The sequence below is a fragment of the Tachysurus fulvidraco genome, chromosome 8, assembly GCF_022655615.1.
Source record: "Tachysurus fulvidraco isolate hzauxx_2018 chromosome 8, HZAU_PFXX_2.0, whole genome shotgun sequence".
In the NCBI taxonomy this organism is placed as follows: Eukaryota; Metazoa; Chordata; class Actinopteri; order Siluriformes; family Bagridae; genus Tachysurus; species Tachysurus fulvidraco.
In genome coordinates this window covers 14413207-14434277 of record NC_062525.1, presented here as the reverse complement: position 1 = coordinate 14434277, position 21071 = coordinate 14413207, and the positions used below count along the sequence as shown (strand labels likewise).

The 21071-nt window shown below is 39.6% G+C and overlaps 1 protein-coding gene across 5 annotated transcripts in view; it reads right to left on the bottom strand.

Annotated features, from left to right (window-relative positions):
- Window position 1: 1 nt before the first annotated feature.
- The window catches only part of svild (supervillin d), a 50685-nt gene continuing 29615 nt past the window's right edge, over window positions 2-21071 (bottom strand). For 3 of the 5 annotated variants that reach the window (XM_027177532.2, XM_027177534.2, XM_047817443.1), the window contains exons 8-28: window positions 20906-21041; window positions 15414-15561; window positions 15185-15268; window positions 13718-13798; window positions 13440-13623; window positions 13059-13231; window positions 12778-12933; window positions 11568-11704; window positions 11060-11207; window positions 9636-9781; window positions 9327-9502; window positions 8805-8943; window positions 7294-7594; window positions 6935-7192; window positions 6499-6706; window positions 6201-6334; window positions 5811-5966; window positions 4680-4823; window positions 2721-2833; window positions 2376-2525; window positions 2-1742 (exon numbers count right to left, since the gene is read on the bottom strand). In XM_027177532.2, the coding sequence (XP_027033333.2) occupies window positions 1656-1742; window positions 2376-2525; window positions 2721-2833; window positions 4680-4823; window positions 5811-5966; window positions 6201-6334; window positions 6499-6706; window positions 6935-7192; window positions 7294-7594; window positions 8805-8943; window positions 9327-9502; window positions 9636-9781; window positions 11060-11207; window positions 11568-11704; window positions 12778-12933; window positions 13059-13231; window positions 13440-13623; window positions 13718-13798; window positions 15185-15268; window positions 15414-15561; window positions 20906-21041 (3259 nt within the window). In that variant the 3' untranslated portion in view covers window positions 2-1655. Of the gene's footprint in view, window positions 1743-2375; window positions 2526-2720; window positions 2834-4679; window positions 4824-5080; window positions 5383-5810; window positions 5967-6200; window positions 6335-6498; window positions 6707-6934; window positions 7193-7293; window positions 7595-8804; window positions 8944-9326; window positions 9503-9635; window positions 9782-11059; window positions 11208-11567; window positions 11705-12777; window positions 12934-13058; window positions 13232-13439; window positions 13624-13717; window positions 13799-15184; window positions 15269-15413; window positions 15562-20905; window positions 21042-21071 lie in introns of those variants that run through there. The other 2 variants (XM_027177535.2, XR_003445294.2) reach the window with 2 other exon arrangements.

The window sequence follows — 21071 nt, the reverse complement described above, 5'->3', positions numbered from 1 at the left end:
AGATAATGCACAGCTTTAATTAAAGATTATGAATGTAACCATGTAAAGGATAGAACTAAGATAGGAAGTGAGAAAAAGAGATGACAGAGAATCACTGAATCCTGCCATTGGATCACCTTCACACTTTGTGTCTGTGTTATTCGATTGTTCCGCACCTACTCAGTTTACGTCCTGTGATCTCCTTTCTCCTCACACTACAGCGTTTATTACAGACTCGACAATCTCTCTATAGCCAATCTAATCGCAATTCAGTTTCCCAGACTTTCCTAACGATGTCTTCCCACACAACAACGAGTCTCTTCTACCAGATTACGGTCTGAATGACTCTGGGAAACCTTTATGTTAAGATTACGTTTAAGCATCGATCAGTAACCCTAGCCTTCACGTGCGAGTGTATTATCGAAATAAACATGTACGTATGCATGTGCTAATAGCTTCCCACACCTACCCATAACTATTGTACATGGACGTTTTCCTTCTACTTGTTTTTTTATTCTTTTTCCCGTGTCCAAAAACAAAAAACTCATAGATGAGTTATTTTTATTGTGTAATTTAATCTTATGTTAGACCTGGTTGTAATGGGAAAAAAAAAGAAAGAAAATTCCAAAAATGTGTTTTGTTTTTTTATGTGTATTTAATACATATATCTGGCTATAAAATAAAAAATAAAACAATGATGCGCCTTTACTTTTTCATGTACTTATAAATGTGCTTATAGCTTCCCATAGCTACCTGTTTCGATCGAAAGCCACCGCCATACTAATCTGATCTCTTTGTCATGGCTTAAATCAAACTTAAAGAAACCTTGTTATTTCTAAACAACAACAAAAAAATGTTATAGATTGCACTGAGACAAGTACTGCTTTTACATAACTGAGGGAATGTTAGCAACAACAACTCATTCATTCATCACACATTAATATTACAGATTTACACTAAACACAAAGCAAGACTTTAGGACGTTATAATACATGGTTATGCCCAACGTCTGTAAACTGTATGTTTTAATGACCCAATGGTCTCTTGAATGTAATCAAGCCTGACACCTAGTGGTTAAAGCAGGAACGGTCTAATTTGAAACAAAGCACATACTGTGTAATATTCCATAAACTGCACATTGTATTCAATTACAAAATCGTTATTTTCTTTAACATAGGTAGTATAGCCACAGTATTAGAGCCCAAACTCCACATATAACACTGTCAGAATGCAGAACTGCACACATGTGTACATCTATATGACTTCCATTTTGCTAACAACTAATGAGAGCAAATGTGTTATACGATAATGTTATGGGTTTTAGTAAGCTGGTCTTTTCTTTAAAACAAAGACTTGTATTAGCAACCCAAAAGAAAAAAAAAATCACGCTTGTACATAATTAATCAGACACAATATAATATACTGACAATAAATTGTCAATTTATGGTTTTTTTATCCATTTTATGGTATATATCAATAGAAAGCCCATTCAACTCATGTATAAAGCTAGTTTGCTACAATAATTGGCATTTAGAAAAATTCTCTACAAAATTGCCGGGTCAGTTCATTGCGTAAAAAAAAGTTCAGACTGTACATTTGGTACTATACATGGACTGGTTTCCCACATCAACACACAACGCATTTGTCCTTCCTTTTTTGAAATATCCATTACAAAACTAAAAGAGGCCTTTGCTCTTCTTTAGTTTCAGCTGTTTCCAGTTGGGGAGCACACTGAACTCTTCTCGTGTCATCTCCAGAGCCGTCTGCAACCATAAACACATCAATTCAATTTGATTCAATTCAAATGTATTTGTATAGCACTTTTAACAGTGGACATTGTTTCAAAGCAGCTTTACAGAACATAAGAAACATAATACACAAAAATAATATTATGCAAAAGTTTTAAGATTATGATTAATATTAGACTTATTGTATGTATCCCCAATGAACAAGCCTGAGGTGACTAAAAAACTCCTTTTGATAGAAGAGGAAGAAACCTTGAGAGGAACCATCCTCATCTGGGTGACACTAAAGGGTGTGATTATAAATATACAGTTTGAAAATTGTGTATTGATAAGGAGGTTGTTGTCCTCAAAGACCACATAGTTGGCATCTCCTTCTAGACTGTTCGAATAACTACATGAAGCGAAATCCAACCGGAACATCAGCAACCAGAAAACACACACTACCATTCAGGATTAAAATCTTAACCTTCATTTTTTTTTTTTTTTTGCAGCTCCAAACTAGGCTGAATTTAAAACTGAACTGAAAATGCATTTTTGAAGCCTGGAACATTTCACATGGTCACCAAGAACTGAAGCTGGGTGAGCCATCCTGATGTGTATATGGCGGATGAAAAATCTGCTAAGATGTGAGCAGATGAGGTGTTTGTGTACCTGGAAGTCTTCATCAGACAGGTAGAGCTCAAGGCGCAGGGGATCCACTCCTTCAGGCAGCGGTCTGGTGGTCAGCTCCTCCAGAGAGTACTGATTTTTGCTCAGCTTGGACAGAGCATCATCCACCAGGATTACCTTATTCCTCATTCCCTGAATCAGCACACACACACACACACACACACACACACACACACACACACACACACACACACACACACACACACACACGTACACTTGCATGAACAAAACTAAAAATTCTATTTAAGTGGTATGCAATGTTTCATGTTGTTGCAGTTCGGGTACAGGTGTGGAGTTACTCTGAGCTGTGACTGATAGCGTGTGTACCTGCATTCTGATACTGGGATCTTTCTCCCAGTATGGGAAGATGTTAGTAAATGTAAGGGGCTCAGCTCCAGCCAAGATTAGATAAGCCGGAGGGGGTCGCCTGGAGTTCTTTGCTGAAAACATACACACACAGAGTCTGTTATACTCCATCAAAGTTGTACTCTATCTCCTTTCTCAGAAAACTGAAACTTACACTTAAAACAGTTATATGGTACCGAACACACACAAACGCACACACACAAACACACTGAACTGCTCTGAACTGTAGAAAATCAAATCACTCACACAACTACTGTTTTGCACACCACATTTCAATACCTCATCCAACTGCTGCTATAACAAAAGTGTATATGTTTACTTGAACCCTTTGTGTTTACAATCCTCTATTTTTTCACAATGTAAACTGTATAATAATCAGAATGCACACTGGTCAGTGCTATTTTGTGTATCTGTCTGGTCGTGTTTTGTATCGTCTTTTGTCTCACACCGTTTCACTACGACGCACTATATGTCGCTAGGACAACTTACTTTGAGTTCTTAGCTCTGTGTTGTTTTAGGTAACACCATGTTCCTGGAGAAACGCTGTTTCATTTCACTATATACTATGTCAGCTATATATGTTTGAAATGACAATAAAAGCTTTTTGACTTTACTTGGTTTCTGCTTATTTTGAGAAACAAGAAAAAAAGTACCCAAGCAGAAGGAGTGTAATAAACAGAGATAAAGCTGTTTCCTTCCTTATGAATTCTTAGCATTTGGTCTCATTATAAATGTTTCTTGTATGAGTTTTCTTTAGCGTTTGGACAGTAATTTGTAGCATATATAAAGCTGGCAAACCAAAGAGCCAATCATATGCAAGAAGAAGCTGTGTCTATAATTCTTTTCATTATACACAGCAGTATTTTCAAGGGTCTGCCAGAAAACACAGTCCAGAAGGCCCAGAGCACTCATTTAATCCTATAATGCAGTGTGATAAGTCTTGTAGAAACAATGTACCCTAGTGGCCACAAAATACCCATAATGCATTGCATTGATTGCGGAGTTCATCCACGGATATGAATAAAACAAGCTATGATCGTGACATTTCTTTATACTTCTTCTCAGGCTTATTACATATGTAATTGTTGTAATAATAATAATAATAATAATAATAATAATAATAATAATAATAATAATAATAATAATAATAATTAATATTAATATTTATATTAATTATAAGAAAAGCCTTTTCATTCACATGTTTATGACAAAACTATGTGGAGAGTGTTGTAGAGTGATGAACAACTCCGGGTAATGTGTACGATCACAAGAGTGCTTTACGTAGTGTTCACTATATTCACTATAAACAACTGAGACATTTTCAAATGATCGGTCATCTCTATTTAATATTTGTCTGCTGTCAATGTGAGACATTTTTACCTCTGTTCAGTGAACTGACACAGAATCTTTTTGGTTAAACATTTCCAAAGACAGAAATGGATTTGATATCACCACTTACTTTTGTCTTTCTTGGTTTTTTTGGAACTTTTCTATAAACAGATCGCTGCTTGTAAGCTAGGTACAAACATACATACATACTTATGCAATACTACAAATTCTGTGGAGTGAGACATAACAAAGACCGTAAATACTGAACACTGACACAACAAAACAGGTGCAAGTTCCATTTTATTGACCTTTGGTTAAAGGAGTTTATTTATACTTAGTTTTTTGTTTTGTTTTGTTTTGTTTTGTTTTGTTTTGTTTTGTTTTGTTTTGTTTTGTTTTGTTTTGTTTTGTTTTGTTTTGTTTTGTTTTGGTGGTGAGTGTGTAACTGAGCACTGTAATGATGTCTGGTAAACCACTTTCAGTTCCAGTTTTCTTTCAAGTTGAAGAAAAATTACTTACAATCTCATCTGCTCTCTCTTGGGTGATGGAAATGATCATGTATAGTCATGAAAAGATCTAGTGATGTCTAACCTTTGCAGTAATGCAGGGTAGACTCCATGGCACACTTCCTTTCGTTGTCCCAGCGGATCTTAGCAGAACCTGTGCACTCTGCATCCTCTGGCTGCTGGCCTTGCCACAGGTACACTTCCATCCTGTTATCCAGCAGAAATAGAGCTATAGACAGAGAGAGAGAGAGAGAGAGAGAGAGAGAGAGAGAGAGAGAGAGAGAGAGAGAGAGAGAGAGAGAGAGAGAGAGAGAGAGAAAGAGTTGGTGACAGAAATAAAAGAAAAAAGAAACCAAGGACTCTAAGCATTAAGATGTCCTAGTCAGACATGTATACAGTATAGCTAAATAACTGAGATTAAATATAAATTGTACTTTAGTATCATTGATTAAATGATTATTAGTGCCAGATGAACCACCGACTAACCAGTATGTCTGACGGTTTTGCCAGTGACACATACAGATATTGAGATCCTTCTTCATAGCCAAACATTTGTGGACAATCAAGATCCGTAATGTTTACAATCTTTCCAGATCCCCAGTTTGCTGTTATAATAAGCTCCACTCTTCTAAGAAGGCTTTCCACTAGATCACAGAGCGTGTTTGTGGGGATTAGTGAGATCAGGCACTGGTGTTGGGTGAGAAGGTCTGGGGTTCAGTCAGCATTGCAGTTCATCCCAAAGGTGTTCAGTGGGAATGATGTCAGAGATCATTGCTGGAAACCGCAACCTAGGAAAACCATGTCTTCATGGACCTTGCTTACAGATCACTTGCATGAGATCTATTTATCTATTTATATAAAGACTACGGTAGCATTAGTGTTTCTTAATGGAATCTAGGCTACAGTAATATTTACTGTTTACATTTACATGTATTTAGCTCCATGCTCAAATGTACATGGTTTGTTACATTCAGGAATTTTTCCATCACAGCAAGAACAAAGGCCAAACTTAAATTCTGACCTGTAGATCCAAGAACCTTTATATTTGCTTCTTCAACATAAGAAGATTTCTGCAAAACTGGAATTCTTAGAGTGGTAAGTATTTTATTCTCATGTAGTGGGAATTTCTCAGCAAACATAAAAGGTTTCTCAGCATGTTCTGAACTGCAGTATAAATGCAACTTATTTGTGGGTAATATCAGTAATCTGTAAGAACCTGGTTGAGGTGTGGAATAAAGGTTCTCCTGCAAGAACGGCATCGCCATCACAGAACCCTGCACTCGTGAAGGACTCAGTTGTTCCTCCCCTTCGAAGGTTCCAGAACTGGCACTGAGGTGGTAAAGACGAGGTGTGAAGTTGTATTTTCCTGGATCTACACTCACACACACAAACACACACATTGAAAAGAAGTCAATGTTCTTTTTAGAACAGTTTTGATTTGCTTTATGACTTAAATGTAGGCATTTTGTGGAAAATAACTGGCTTTATCGGAAGCATAAATCTATGTTACTGGTGCTGGATGTGGAAAACTGTCTAGAATGCTAAATGCACAACCTCTCAAGTATAGAATAAATCCCATTAGTAAGTTTTGGTCAGATAAATGTACCTTGCAGCATACAGTCATATGCTTTCCTGTCCTGCTTGCCGAGTGCATCCCAGAACTCCTGCGGCTCTGAACCTTCTTCTATCTCCTGCACTTTCAGATTAGTGTTGCTGTTTAACCCGAGCTCTGGAGCACAGCTGCACACACACACACACACACACACACACACACACACACACACACACACACACACACACACACACACACACACAGACTCAGACTCAGAATCATCCACAATTAAATGCACAAGCAGATAAACATTTTATGCTTGTTTATGTAAGAGTAACTTATGGTAACTCACGTTTGTGTAAGGCGCTCCACAGTCCTTTTGGCCACATCGTAGGTTGTTGACTGAGCCTTGCAGCCACGCCACAGGTACAGCTGTCCCTGTTGTACACCCAGGACAAGGAGACAGCCACGAGAGCGCAGGCTAGAACTGCAGCACTCAACCTCCAGAAGAGATGCCTCCACTACGACCTCCCCACGTATACAGAACATCCTCCAACCACCTGGCAATCACACACACACACAACACTTTTATTCATGTCCCTGAGGTATTTCAGGGTGTGATTTTCTAACCTTAATGCTATATGATTTAATGTTCGATATACAAAATGAAACATTCATGTAATCAATTTTTAAAAGAATTAAGTCTCTCTGTTAATTCCCATTTTTAGATACAGTTACAGTATGAAACATTTCTCATTATTTACTTCACTCTTCTGAAATCTGTGTACCTGTGTTTTTGCCACTGTCCTCTCTGGAGCCTCGGTGGATGACTAGTCCTCCGTTGAAGAGCTGGAGGAAGCAGGGTGGCTCTTTGCCCTGTGTGACGAGTACTTGTGATCCCCGCTGGTTTCCCAGCTCCACCGTCATAAGTGCTGAGGTGCCCCGCCCACTCACGCTTGATTGACGGCCCTGCCAGAAGAAACAAGCAATGCGCTCTCTTCCAGGACCTGAGGCACTCAGTTCACCAGGCTTCTGTCTTTTACCCACTGTTACAGACACACAAATACACACAAATACAGGACCACATTCCTAAGTGTCAATGCTCTCATTTGAACTAGAACTTCAATAAATCTTCTATCTCACTCACCCACACTGGTGATGGAGTACTTCCAGCGGATGACGTAGGTGTCACCCTCGTGCAGCTGACCCACGCTCTCAGCCGGGATCTCAAAATCATCAAACTCGCGAATATGCCAGGCATCTACTGCCACCGTGGCTAACTGAGCCTGTCGTCCGTCTTCTGTACTGACTAATCCATAACCTCTCTGCACATCTACACCCTCTAAAGCCATCTTTAAAGGAATGTCACCTCCATCCAGCAAAGCCTTTACGTCACACGGCTTCAGGTCCGAGTCCTGAGTGGCAGTGGAGTGTTGCTGTACAGGACTCTACAAATATACCCAAGAAGTATGTTTCAGACTTCCTCCATTAATTATGCATAATTTACTAGGATAAAAAAGATACTTAGCTATAGTTTGGTATCTTTTTTAGATAGTGGTGCATTTCATGTTTTAAAAAAATACAGTGAAAGACTTTTTTAGGAAGAAGGGAGGGAAAGAAATGAGTAGTTCCTGAGTCACTCTGACAATCTAACCGTAATTCTGTCAGATACGTCAAACAATGTGAAACTTTAGAGTTAGGCAATTTAAAAAAAGTCTGATTACATGGTGACATGCAGCCAATCATGAGAAAAATGAGTAAGAGTGTGAAAAGGCAAACAATCTGGAGTGAGTGTCAGAGCATATGAGTTTATATAATATTATATAAATAGGGCAATAGATGCAGGAGTTGAGTTTTTTCTTTGCTGAACAAGTGAGGTCGATTTATTGTTGTTGAGGAACTTTTGTTGTGATGCTCTTTTACCTCAAGTGATGATAACAGAATGCAGTGACAAATGTGACTGCAGGCTTTTAAGTGTGTGTGTCAAGTATGCACAAAACATAGAGCATGACTAAGGTGGTCAAAGCACAGAACAGACACCGCAACAACTGAAGCATGACAACAAGGTACACAGAAAGCAGAGCTTAAATGCAGGTGCTGATTAGAGGAAACACAAAACACGTGAGAGCTTAGTGAGACGTGACAAGGGGCTGATGGGTAATGTAGTCGAGCACCGGTTTTGGCATAACCATCAGAACAGGTAAAAAAAAAAAACAACCTATGACAGCCATGACTGCAAAATGTGTCAGTTTGCTTGTCTAATTCTGATTGTGTTTATCCTTCAGCCTCCTTGATTGGTGTTTGTAATATGATGGGGCAGAGATGGCTGGAGGGTGGGAAAAGATGTGGTAGCTCAGTGGTTAAGCTGCCACTCCTGGACCCCTGAGCAATTGCTCAGCTGTAGAAATTAGATAAATGTAAGTCGCTCTGGATAACAGTGACTGCTAAATGCCATGAATGTAAATGGTGTCCAGTTTACAGAAAAAAAATATTTCGAATTGAATGGAAAACAAAAATAAATCTTAATATAAAATGTTGAGCATAAAAAAACGCCATGATTATTATTATTTGAGTCATTAATGTAGTCCCACATGCTGTAGTGTGATGTTCAGTTGCACATATGTGTGTGGGTGTAATTGCATGTGTACTAACTCTCACCTTCACCTCCCCCACTGCTGGCTCATCTTTCATGGGTTTGCGCTCGGCCCAGTCCAGAAACTTCTCCCTGAACAGTGCTGTCTCATTATGCTCTGAAAGCCTTCCAAACAGAGCCCAACTCGGCCTGCCCTCACCTTGTCTATACACACACAAAAGAAAAACAGTCGCTGAGACACCAGGCTCGGAAAACCTTTTAACTGTCCCCTGCTCAATGTTCTACCAGATGTCACCAGATGGGGGCAGTACTTTATCGGTAGCGTGATTAAGGAATGTAATGACATTGCTTTTTATACAAATATGTTCTGCAGACGTTCCATAGAGTATGTGAGCTTTCCCCAAAGCTATGTGATCATTCCTTCTGTCCAAATGACTCCGTAAACTGAGCATCACGCATAAGGCTAACAAATGTGTTTGGTGAATGTGAACGTGTAAGCTGTAATCAGGCATTTGAAATCAGCTGTAATCAGGCATTTGTCAGCTGGAACATAATGCAACATGAAATCTAATAGAAGGTCGACTCACTGAGGGAGATCCTTATTGACGGAGGAAGAGTCCAGGGGGTTGACCCTGCAGGTGCTGTAATCATAGGCTCCACTCCAGAGCTGTTTGCCCAGCTGCACTGCCACCTTCCTGTCACTCAAAGCCACATCCTTCCCTGTCCACACATACACCTCGCTGCCAAAATCAAACACCAAGGCCTGGCTCGCACACACATGCAAAAACACACAACAATCACAAAGCAGTGAGATGAAGCAGTCTCTAACCACTCCAAACAATGGCACTGTGTAAAGCTGTAAAGACTTTATGAATGTGGCGGAACAGAGCTCTGACCTCTTTGGAGTTCAGTAGAGTCACACTGGGGATGGAGGCCCAGGCTTCCTCATAAGGCACTAACTTGTCTTCTACCACTCTATAGATAGCGTTCGACTCCAAAATACCACTCTCATAGAGTTCATCTTCATCAGGCTCCCCGGCAGCTACACACACACACACACACACACACACACACACACACACACACACACACACACACACACACACACACACACACAATTAGTACTGTATTAGTACACTGACCTCCTTTTTTAAGCTTGTCTCTTTTCAACAGCATCTGTAGCATACGAGTGAAGAGAAAAGACAAAAGAACAGTAACAATTCAGTCTATACTCAAAGTGCATTTACTGAATTCAGTTAGTTAGCACTGACCATGTGTACCTATAAAATTGGATGTGGTAGCCTAGTGGCGAAGGTGTCAGACTACTGAGATGAGTTTGAACCCCAAGTCCACCAAGCTGCCCCTGTTGGGCCCCTGAGCAAGGCCCTTAACCCTCATTTGTATAAATTGAAATGAATTGTAAGTAAATGTAAATAAACCCTCAACCCTGGCCCTTAACCCTCAATGGCTCAGTTGTATAAATTGTAAGTGAAGGTAAATGCAAAGTGAAAAGATTATTCTCTCATTATTTTGGTCTCTTTTTTTTTTTTTGTAGTATGACATAAATTCCTGCTTTGTTTTGTCTTGGTTTAGTTTGTTGCCTCATTGTGTTCACCTGTATTGTGCTAGTCCTTGTAGTGCACCAAAAGCAAAATTAAAGCTATGCTGAGTTTATCGACTTGTGTACTGCCACAAATTACCACTGCAGGTTACCAGTCAACAAATTTAGAGATTTACAAATAATTTACAAATAAATTTGTAGAATCCATAAAAGTGTGTACCGTTAACTTTGTCCTTTTCAAAGTGTAAGTGAGAAAGTCAAAATTATTTTTGTGTTCATTGCTCGCTGGCTACAGGTGCCATGGATTGAGAATAGTCTGTAAAGCGCTGCATTACTTTAAATAGACCATATATTTCATTTGATTTATTTATATAACGTTTATTTATGGGCTGTACTTAAAGCATACACACGTTATATCTACAATAGCACTTTACCTGAAATAAAGGTATTGTATAACTCCTTTCTTTCTTTCTTTCTTTCTTTATTTATTTATTTATTTATTTATTTGCCTTTTTCTACTTTATCTTGCAAATGTGTGTGTCAAAGAGCTCATCTCTAATGAGAGCTTAATGCAGCTGTTCCAGGCACTAAGTCCAACAGTCAGCACTTTGTACACGTATGACTGAGTGTGTTTACTGAGTGTGTAATGGTTGTTCTCAAACACGGCATCTGTGCTCCATATGCACACATTTGCACTGAATTTTGAACTGTTTGCAATGAACAAACATTTGAATGTCTGTGCGTGTCTGTTCTCAGCACCTCTATATTCTGTCTGTCCTCCAAGAAGGTTCCAGAAATCCTTTGCAGTGCGGCTGCTTGTGTTGATGCCCTCCTCCAGAACCGTGACCTGGGGGGCTTTACAGCCGAGGTCTCTCTTAGCCTGGACATACTGTGCCATCTCTGAGCCCTGTTTCACACACACATGCACACACACACACACACACACACATGCACACACACACACACACACACACACACACACACACACACACACACACACACACACACACACACACACACACACACACACACACACACACACACAGTGGGTGAGCGCTAATCTAAAACACCCTTGAAGCTTCTGGTGTGACTCACTGAGCCAGATGTAAGAGCAGTGAATCAAAGAAAGTAATAAAAGAGACTATGAGCAACAGTCTAGCCTTCAAACTGCTTATATGAGATTTAGCTGGGCTCCGAACAGCCCGAGAGTTAAACCAATTTATCAAAACAGTGTAGTGGATATGAATTCAGGGTGTGTGCTAGTAACCTTGGCCTTCTCGATAACGTTGGCAAATTCCCCACACCACAGGAAGCAGTGATTTGGGGTAATTAGCAGAAAACAATCACCGCTGTTTAGAGAGAGGGCCGTGGGCTCCACCAGACGCACCTGAACGTGTCTGCGCCCTACAAGTGTACACGCACACACACACACACACACACACACACACACAAGTTCTTCTATAAAGTTCTTTAGTTTACTGTATTTGTTTTTGCAGGAACTTACCACACAAAGAATGGCATCATTTTTCCAGAGATTTTGTGACAAACAATGAAACATTTCTCAGTAACTCAAATCATCCTTTTTACGGGAAAAAAAGCTGTTAAATGATTGTACTGATTTTGAACTCGCTATGCTGTCAGTTTGTAATTTATAGCATTTAACCTCAACATTTAAAAGTGTATTAAAACCCCTGGAGGTCTGCTGTAACAATGCCAATTTGAGTAGAGCTATAAGCTGGTAATTATTTAATACCCTAAAGCCAGAATGTGCCGTTATGATTTATATTTAGTGACGATTGCATCTAACATATTTGGAAGCACAGCATTAATATAAAATACAAAACCAATACAAAATGACAAAACAATGTCAAATAAAATTTTCTCAATTTCTACCAAATGTAAAGCCTTTTCTAGACAATTGTTTAAAATGAAGCATATTTTAAAATATAAAAATTGTCACATTTGATTTCTTCTGCAAGGAAACAAACCAAAGAGCAGACTGACCTTACTTAGTTAATTGTGGTTAACATTCTATTAAAAGTTTAATAAAAATCACTCCAGATTTTTCATTGTGTTTTAAATTGAGAGAGCCCAAGCTGCTTTATTCTACTGTAAGGCTAAATGTGAAGTCTGATTTATGTTTAATGGATCTGTACTGACGAGAACCGTGTTTTTATTCACAGGAACTATGCTGTTGCTCAACAGTCAATGTTACTGTAAGTAATATATAGAATGAGCTGTAGATGAAAAGGTATTAAAATATTCTTAAATTGGCAAAATTCAACTACCATTAATAATGATGCCCCACAAATGAGATTAGTTCTATAAAGAGATATAAACCTAAAGATACAGACAAATAAAAGACGTTCGTTTAGGACTACATAATGTTCAGTAAAGAACATACAGTAATGAACCTCAGCTCTTGCCTTCATGTCCTTTCCACCCAGTCATTTCACTTTGCCCTCAGAGACACCCACCTTTGATGTGGATGAGCATGAGCTTGTGAAAAGGAACTGCGCTGTTGTTGGTCACCACTTCAGTGGACTTAACACTTCGTAGGTTTACTTTCCTGAAGTTCTCTTTACTTGCCAATCCGGCCAAGGCACAACCAGCCATCTTTGAGTGTTTAGCCACTGAGAACACACAGATCAGCATGAGGAACATATATGTAATCTTATTAAAGGAGTTAGTTTCAAATAACTTCCTTTCATCTCACGTGGAAGGTTTTCAGTGGTTAAAATGGGATTTAAAGTCTCACTTCTCTCTACTTGGATCCTCTTGGCCTCCACGGTTGCTATGTTGAGTCTCTGCTCAGTGTAAGCCTGTCTCAGGTCGGCTCGAGCTGCCAGGGCACGTAGAGGGTTCCTTGAGCCTTTTGTGTTGCGGGAAGGCCTCACTGACCGCCTGTGCTCTGCTACTGATGTGGTTAACCTGAAGAAGAAAAAAAAACACTTGCCAAAAACATTCAAGAACAGTGTTTAAATGTAAAAAAGAAACATTAGACAAATTATCAGACACAGATGGGTTAAGGAAAGATGACAAGAATATACACAAAATGATACCAGTAGATACAATAGACACAAACTTTATGAAAGATATAAAATAAGGATGCATCTCAGAGAGGAAAGATGTCACTTACTTTGGAGAGTCAAGCAAGACAGCACTGAAATCCTCCTCTTTATCCAGAATCAAATTTGAGGTCTGAGATGTGGGGGACATGGGGGACTTAAAAAAGCGCTGAAATGTCTCATCATCATCCAGGGTCATCACCTCCTTCTCCTTCTCCTCCGTCACCTCGATAGTAGAAGGTTTACTGCTTACACCTTCAGGCACATTCACACCCTTGTTTACTTGTTTAGATTCTATCTCTAAATAGCATAAATATACCATACTGTATGAGAAATGAGTTGAAATAACCTTTACTGTGAAGTTTGTCTAAAAAGGACTCCAGTTTGTCAAGCCGCATGTCGCCCTCAGCGTCAGGTCGAGTGGAGATCTCTGCAGAAAACATGCATTTAGATGAGCTGTAAAGTCATCTAGAGCTTGTTTATTTCCCCTGTATGAGATTCTGTACGAGCTCTGCTGTATGGGTTAGAGACTGTAGCAGTGAGGAAAAGACATGAGGAGAGATGGAGGTACAGAGATGAGGATGTTGAGGTTCTCTTTAGGAGTGACGAGGATGGACAGGATTAGGAACAAGCACATCAGAGTTACAGCGCAGCTTGGCTGTTTTGGGGAGAAGGACAGAGAGGCTAGATTGATATGGTTTGGACAGAGAAGGGAGATGGTTATATTGTTAGAAGAATGTTGAAAATGGAGCTGCCAGGTAAGAGGTCAAGAGGAAGGACAAAGAAGAGATATATGGATGTGTTAAATAAGGACATGAAGGTTATTGGTGCGAGAGCAGAGGATAAAGTTAAGTGGAAACAGATGATTCACTGTGGCGACCACTAATGGGAAAAGCCCAAAGTAGAAAAAAGAATTTTCATATATGCTGTCGTTGGTCTTTCAGCTGCTCCCTGTTCAGGGTTGTCACAGTGGATCATGTGGTCCACATATTAGGTTTGGCGCAGGTTTTACGGCAGATGCCCTTCTTGACGCAACCCTCCCATTTCATCCGGGCTTGGGACCTGTACTGAGAGTTAACTGTTCAGTGCCTGGGTTTGCTCTCTGCACAGGGATCCAACGCCAGCCGAGGCAATGTGAGCGCAGGATCTTACAAATGGAAGTATACAAATATTCATATACAGTACTGTATGTATTCAGATTAAATCCCAGTGTGGACATGGTCCTTAACCATTTTTGCCAGTAAACAGCGTTGCATTCTTCCAGTGGTATGGAAAGAGAATTGGTGGATATTTTCAATCAGTAAACAAATAATTTATGAATTTTATTGCTGCAAGTCTGATATAAAATGAGTCAGGACATTGTTGGCTTTCAGTGTGAGATGTTTTTCACACATTACACACATTTTGGGTAAATCAGAGAGCTTGGGTTTGAAATCACCATTTACTTAAAAAAATAAAGAAATGTTTTCTGTAAATATACTGGTCCTAGTAGAAGATAAAAACAGAAGTAGAAACAGGAATTCTTAAAACCCTGAATATCTGCTTTCATATGAGACACATTTAATATATTGTAATGAAATCAGTTGTATTTATTACCCAAATTATAAAAAAAACTAGTAGCCCTTTTCAAAGCAGGCAGTTCTGAAATAGTCTACTGTGTACTTAGAGTAATGCACTATTATTAATATAAGACTATTTCCCACATAAAAGTAAAAACAACATGCATTTTCAATTGTTATCTGTACTTAGAACACACTATATGTTCAATCTGAATAATATCTTTTTATTTGATTACATTCCTAGTTTGAGGCTTTACCTTCTAAAGGCTTGACTGGTGTGCTGTGGCTTGCTTTCTTGCTGAGGATAACAGGCACATCATCTCTAGTGGGGGATACAAGACCTGGTGGAAAAACAGACGTGCCACAGTCAACCGCTTGAATTCGAAAGGGGATATGAAATCAGCATGAAGATGAAATCATCTCAGTGTAACATATTGAGGACTGAGTAAACAGAGATAACATTTCTGCAGCTAGATGAGTGTATACCTCTCTTGGCCATGCGTCCAGCCACAGAGAACTGTGTGGAGTCGTTGGCAGCTCCTTTCCCTTTAGCTTTCCACTGCTCTTCCTTCTCCTGCAGGATCTTCATCCGCTGGGATAAGGACATTTTTGTCTCCACTTCAGTTGAAGATTTCTGCAGAGAGAGAGATGACAAGAAGCCAGAAAGAAAAAAATAAATATTGTGTGTTGTCAGATTTTGTAAGAAAAAAAACATGCATCTAAAAATGATTTTCCATCAACCAGAATAAGTAAGAGGAACATGGTAACTCAGTGGTTAAGACGTTGGATTACTAATTGGAAGCGTCTGAGTTCAAATCCCAAGACTCTCGAGCGAGGCCCTTAACTCTAAACTACTCAGTTGTATAAAAGAAAATAAATGTTAGTCGCTCTATACAAGGGCATCTGCTAAATGCCGTTTATGTAAATGCAATGTAAATGAGAACATTCTCATTCGATGCCCTTGACAATGAATCTGCGAGATGCATGGTTCTCAGCTGTAAGACATACATTTCACTCAATCGCAGCACTAACGAGCGCTCACAAAAAATGATTTGCACATAACAAGAGCACTAGTACTGAAATTAATCTCTGCCATTAAAATGAATGACCACAGTCAGATGAACAGCATAATAAATAGCACTCTGCAATCACCAGACATGCTGCTGTTATAATTCATGTAAATTGTCTGTTTGGTCTGTTACTCGTTATTAGCCACACAGTCTCACTAATTTAGAGCCAGTCTTTTCTATTATTCTTACTTTTCCTGTCTCCTCCTCTCCATCGTAAAGGCCCAGACTGCCGACATGCTATAATAAATGTCCGTCCAAGGAAATTATGACCCTACCACTGCAGTGTCTGGGCCAATTAAGCAGGAAAACGTTCATCGAATATCAACCAGAGGTCATCTGGTTAAACTGTGTTGAATTTTCAGAGGTGCAGAAATAATTGTTAAATAATGTTACTACTCAGTGCTCTTTCCCACCTGGTGTAATAAAGGCAAGGGTATTTTCAGTCTGAGCTGAATAAGCCAGCTCTCTAGTAGACACACAGTAAAACAGATTACTTCATATTGACTCTGTGAGAAAAGCCAGACACGTATGACTGTGACCCAACAGAAAATGGTAAAACAATTCAATTCGCTTCAATTCCCCCAAGAAAATCAGGAACCACAATCCCTCAGCAGGAATAAATTACTAGCCTGTCAACATTAGTCAGCCACCACAATAATGAATCAGGCTTTTCAGAAATAAAGTCCTCATGAAATAATATTCACAGGTAATGCACAGCTGGAGACGACCTCTCGGCCCGCAAGTGTGAGCACGGACCCTGAGGAGCAAGGAGAAAAAAGACGGAGCTCCAGATCCTGAGAAACACACAACCAATGCTCCTTAACATCTGGAACTTTAGAGCATGCAGTCATTGCAGGTGTCCTTGGCAATGGCTGAGTGAAAAAATACATCGAGCTTGTAAATTCCTGCGTTTAACGATTCAAGCCTTGGGATAAATTGTGTCTGATGAAGTTTGGGTGCCTTAAACAAGCCTACGTTAGTGTGCACACATACATACATTTTTTTTTTCCCATCCTCTTCCTCTCCTTTCTATTCCCTTCCTCTGTACAATTCCTGTCTCCCTTTTCCTATTTTTTTTACCCCCCCTCTGTTAGGCTGTGAGTGCCCGCTTCCGAGTGGTGTCTATGTGGCCAGCGCACGCCGCGAACCACTTCCCCCTCCACCCTCTTTCCCTTTACCCCATGATAGTCCTATCTCCCATTCTTAGTACCCCCCTCCCTCCACCCCCTCCCCCCCCCCCGCTTACAATATATTAACCTCTCTCCTCCTTTTCATCACCCCAACCCCCCCTTTCCCTCTTCCTTTTATTCCGCCAGATAACCCTCCATGTTTCTTTCTCCCACTCTTAACACACACATCCGCACAACACATATGACACTGTTGACCTCGGCACTCCATCAATCAGCTTAGGACTGAACAGTATTCATTTTCACCACACATCTTTGATTATTTTTTCTACCACATATACCGCGTGATACGTCCTTCTGCATCGTGTCCTTTTCCTCATTTTGTGTCTGCTTGCACACGATACCGTCTACTACCGCCTGTGCTCCAGTCGCAGTTGCCTATATGTCACTTCTTAACCCTTATATGACATTACACACGCCCCGTATTGTGCCTCTCCTTGCCATTTCTCACCTGTCTCAACCGACATTGAGTGATAAACACATGTTTACATGTCCTGCAGGACATGCAACATGCACGTGCACATAAAGCGGGTGCCAATATGGACAACTACCACGAGGGTAAACTGGACCCCACCTCACCTGACACGAGACTTCGCTTTTATGTTATTGTTGTAACTACTTTTGTAGTTACTATTCATTCATTCCTATCCCACCGCACCGACTTTCCCTCATCTATTTTTCAACCGCCTTTAATTCGATGACCACGGAAAGCCCAGAGTGGAACCGAGCTCACATTAAACTATTTTTTCGGTGTCTTTGTACGTTGTGGGGATCAGGTTGAGCTGAGGTCATTGTTATGGTTCTGGAGCTGATTTCTTATTGCGTGGTGGGTGTTACCTCTGGGCTTTCACTCGACCCTGTTTTAGTTGACCTGACACTTTTCAAATTCCTCTCCAGAGAACTTTCACAGAGGGTGTATGAGTGTGAGAGAGAAATAAAGAAGACAGATTTCTCTCTGATTAATCTAAAGTGGAAGAAAGATTACGGAGACATGTGGCTCAGACCTCCTGAATGTTGACGATTTTCCAGTTACTTGATTCATGTGAAAAGCTGCAACATAATATATCCTAAGAGACACGACTTCAGAATAGTGATACATCATTTCAGTAAAGTCGTTTGGCATGAAGCAAGTCATATAACATTCTGTTAAGCTACAAACGCTATTGTATCATAGCTTGCTATTTTCTTTTTTTTTTTCACTTTATCACATCAACAATCCATTTTTTGTCTCAGTGTGAAGTTGTAAGCCAAACTAACAGGACACAGCTGATGCTAGCAGATAGACGATGTCATCTATACAGGAAATGGATGGCACAAAGTCAACATATGCTTCAGACTACCTGAATTTTCATATACGTGCTAAAACCCGTGCACTGATTCAATTAATTATCCACATATGAAATATGGCCGTGCACATTATAGCATCAAAACACTAATTATCCATCTTACCCAGTTTATCTCCGTGTGCCTCCTTTTCAAACATCTTGCATTTTACAGACATTACATATATAGACCATGTTTACAAGCTAGCCAACATCTAATATATCCTTCTGCTCACCAAAAGATACAGTTACACCTACTGATATTATACAGCTACATGTGTTGCCTCCATCTATCAAATCAACACAAAACGCACAAATTTCAGAAAACAGTTCATGACATTGAGAAATTGCAAGTTAGCAAAATTTGTGTGATAGTTTGTGTGAAGCCTCATTAATCGATCTTTTTTGTAAAGTTTGTGTAAATGATTTTTATGTGCTTAAACAAGCAAAAATGTCATGACAGATTTAATAGTTTTAGTAATTCTGATTTTCTTCATCCTGACGTATGTGTTGATCAACGCTAATCACCATTGAAGTACAAAACACGTGCATAGCACAAAAGATTTATATCCGGTGGCCAACAGAACTCCAAAAAAAGGCAAAGATCAAAACTAGAAATGATAAAAATAATTATAAGGAATCAAAAGAATCGAATCTTCCAATAATGGAAGGTAATTAATGGCTGAATTTAAAGCTAATCTTTAGCACACTTGAAGCTTATCAATTAAGGTTCATGCTAGTCTCCTTATATAGAATTTTTTCACCAACTCAGCAGCTCTTGGAAATTACAAACTTTTTTCATAAGGTCCACATTTCTTGTGTAAACTGCTGCAAGCACTTTACGATTAAATACATTCATATCCAGCTTGTAAATGAGACCTACCTTTGGGCTATTACTCCTCTCAAGACTATACAAATTAGGTATGAGGTCAAATTCTGAAGTTTAATCAGCAACAGTTCAGGCTTAAAAACAAGCACACACTTTACACTGACTGCCCAGAATTAATACCCTAAGGAATACATACGGTAATCATGCTGGAGCTTGTTATACCACATAATAATCATCAGGATGACCATAAAGTGTCCAAACTCCACAAGAGCCACCATTTTTCTTCAAGCTTGTATAACCTCCATATTACATTACTTATGCCAGATCGAATGTACAAGACATTCCTCATTCGGATGTAGTCTCATTTAGTGGGAAATAACCTTAGCATGGGGCTCGGTCTGTAGTGCAGAGCCAGGTCTTACTGGCAGGATTACTGGAAGAAAATCCACCAACGTTTAGGTTAAAGTTCATAATTCCAGAGTCACAAATTAGGTGATGAATGCTTGAAGATATTGTTTTCAGCCTGGGGATGAAAGACATCTTGTCCACTCAGCAACAAAAGCAGTAAACTGTAGAGACAGATCAAAGAGTCGAAACAAAACCAAGTCTGGAGAAGTAAAAGACTCATCACAATGCCGTTTTGCAAGAATAAGCAAGTTTCGGTTTATGGCAGATTGAGATGTATAAAGGTAAAGAGTCATTTTGAGTGGATCATTTGTGTGTGTGTGTGTGTGTGTGTGTGTGTGTGTGTGTGTGTGTGTGTGTGTGTGTGTGTGTGTGTGTGTGTGTGTGTGTTTGTGTGTGTCACAGGGCAGCCTGCTGGGCAAGAATTCTGCCGTTCTTTCATCTAAACAGTGAGCTGTAAGTAAAGCTTTAAGAGGTAAAGAGGTATATCATTAATGTATTTTTCATCCGGATCAGGTTATATACCCAGGATGTAACACCACTCTAACACAGAGCACCAATCTTGACTTGTAGTTATTCACACATAGGGAACATTATGCCTAGTCAGTCCACCTACACCATGGAAACCAAAAAAAAAAAAAAAACCTGGCAGAAGCATACAGGGACACACAGACACATGAAACACCACACAGACAGCAACCCATGCTCAGATCTGAACTGGGGACCTTGAAGTTATATAATATCTTGCAATTTATTTGTCACACTTGCCACACAAAATTTGCAAAATGGTCTTAAAGGATTAATGCAGCACTGTATAATTTTTGAGAAATTTCTTTAATAAAACAAGAACTGTGTTTCATTCATTCATTCATTCATTCATTCATTCATTCATTCAGTAATCTCATTCTGGCCAACTGACTGCAATGAAATCACACGTTTCATTGAAACGAACATGACCATAATGAATGCTGTATATAAAGACACTCAATGCTATAATGTTATTCCTGGTGGATTTTCCTGAATCCCCCAGTGTGTTCCTGAATGTGTCTCTACCGTAACATTAGCTCCACCAAATGACTTTGACCCAGTTTTTCAGCCAATTGCAAACCCTCGGCTGTTTCAGCATATGTGGCTGAGTGTTGCTCTAATGCACGTATGTGTCTACCTTCTTCTTCCAGGCGTTCTCAGAGCCCTGCAGCTGGTTGAAGCGGTCAGCCAAGGATGTCTGGACCATATCGCTGGCTTTGGATTTCTTCAACTTACTGCGCCAATCTTCATCACTACCTGTCAGCTCAGCAAGCCTGCAGAAATAGAGAGGGAAAAAAATTGTG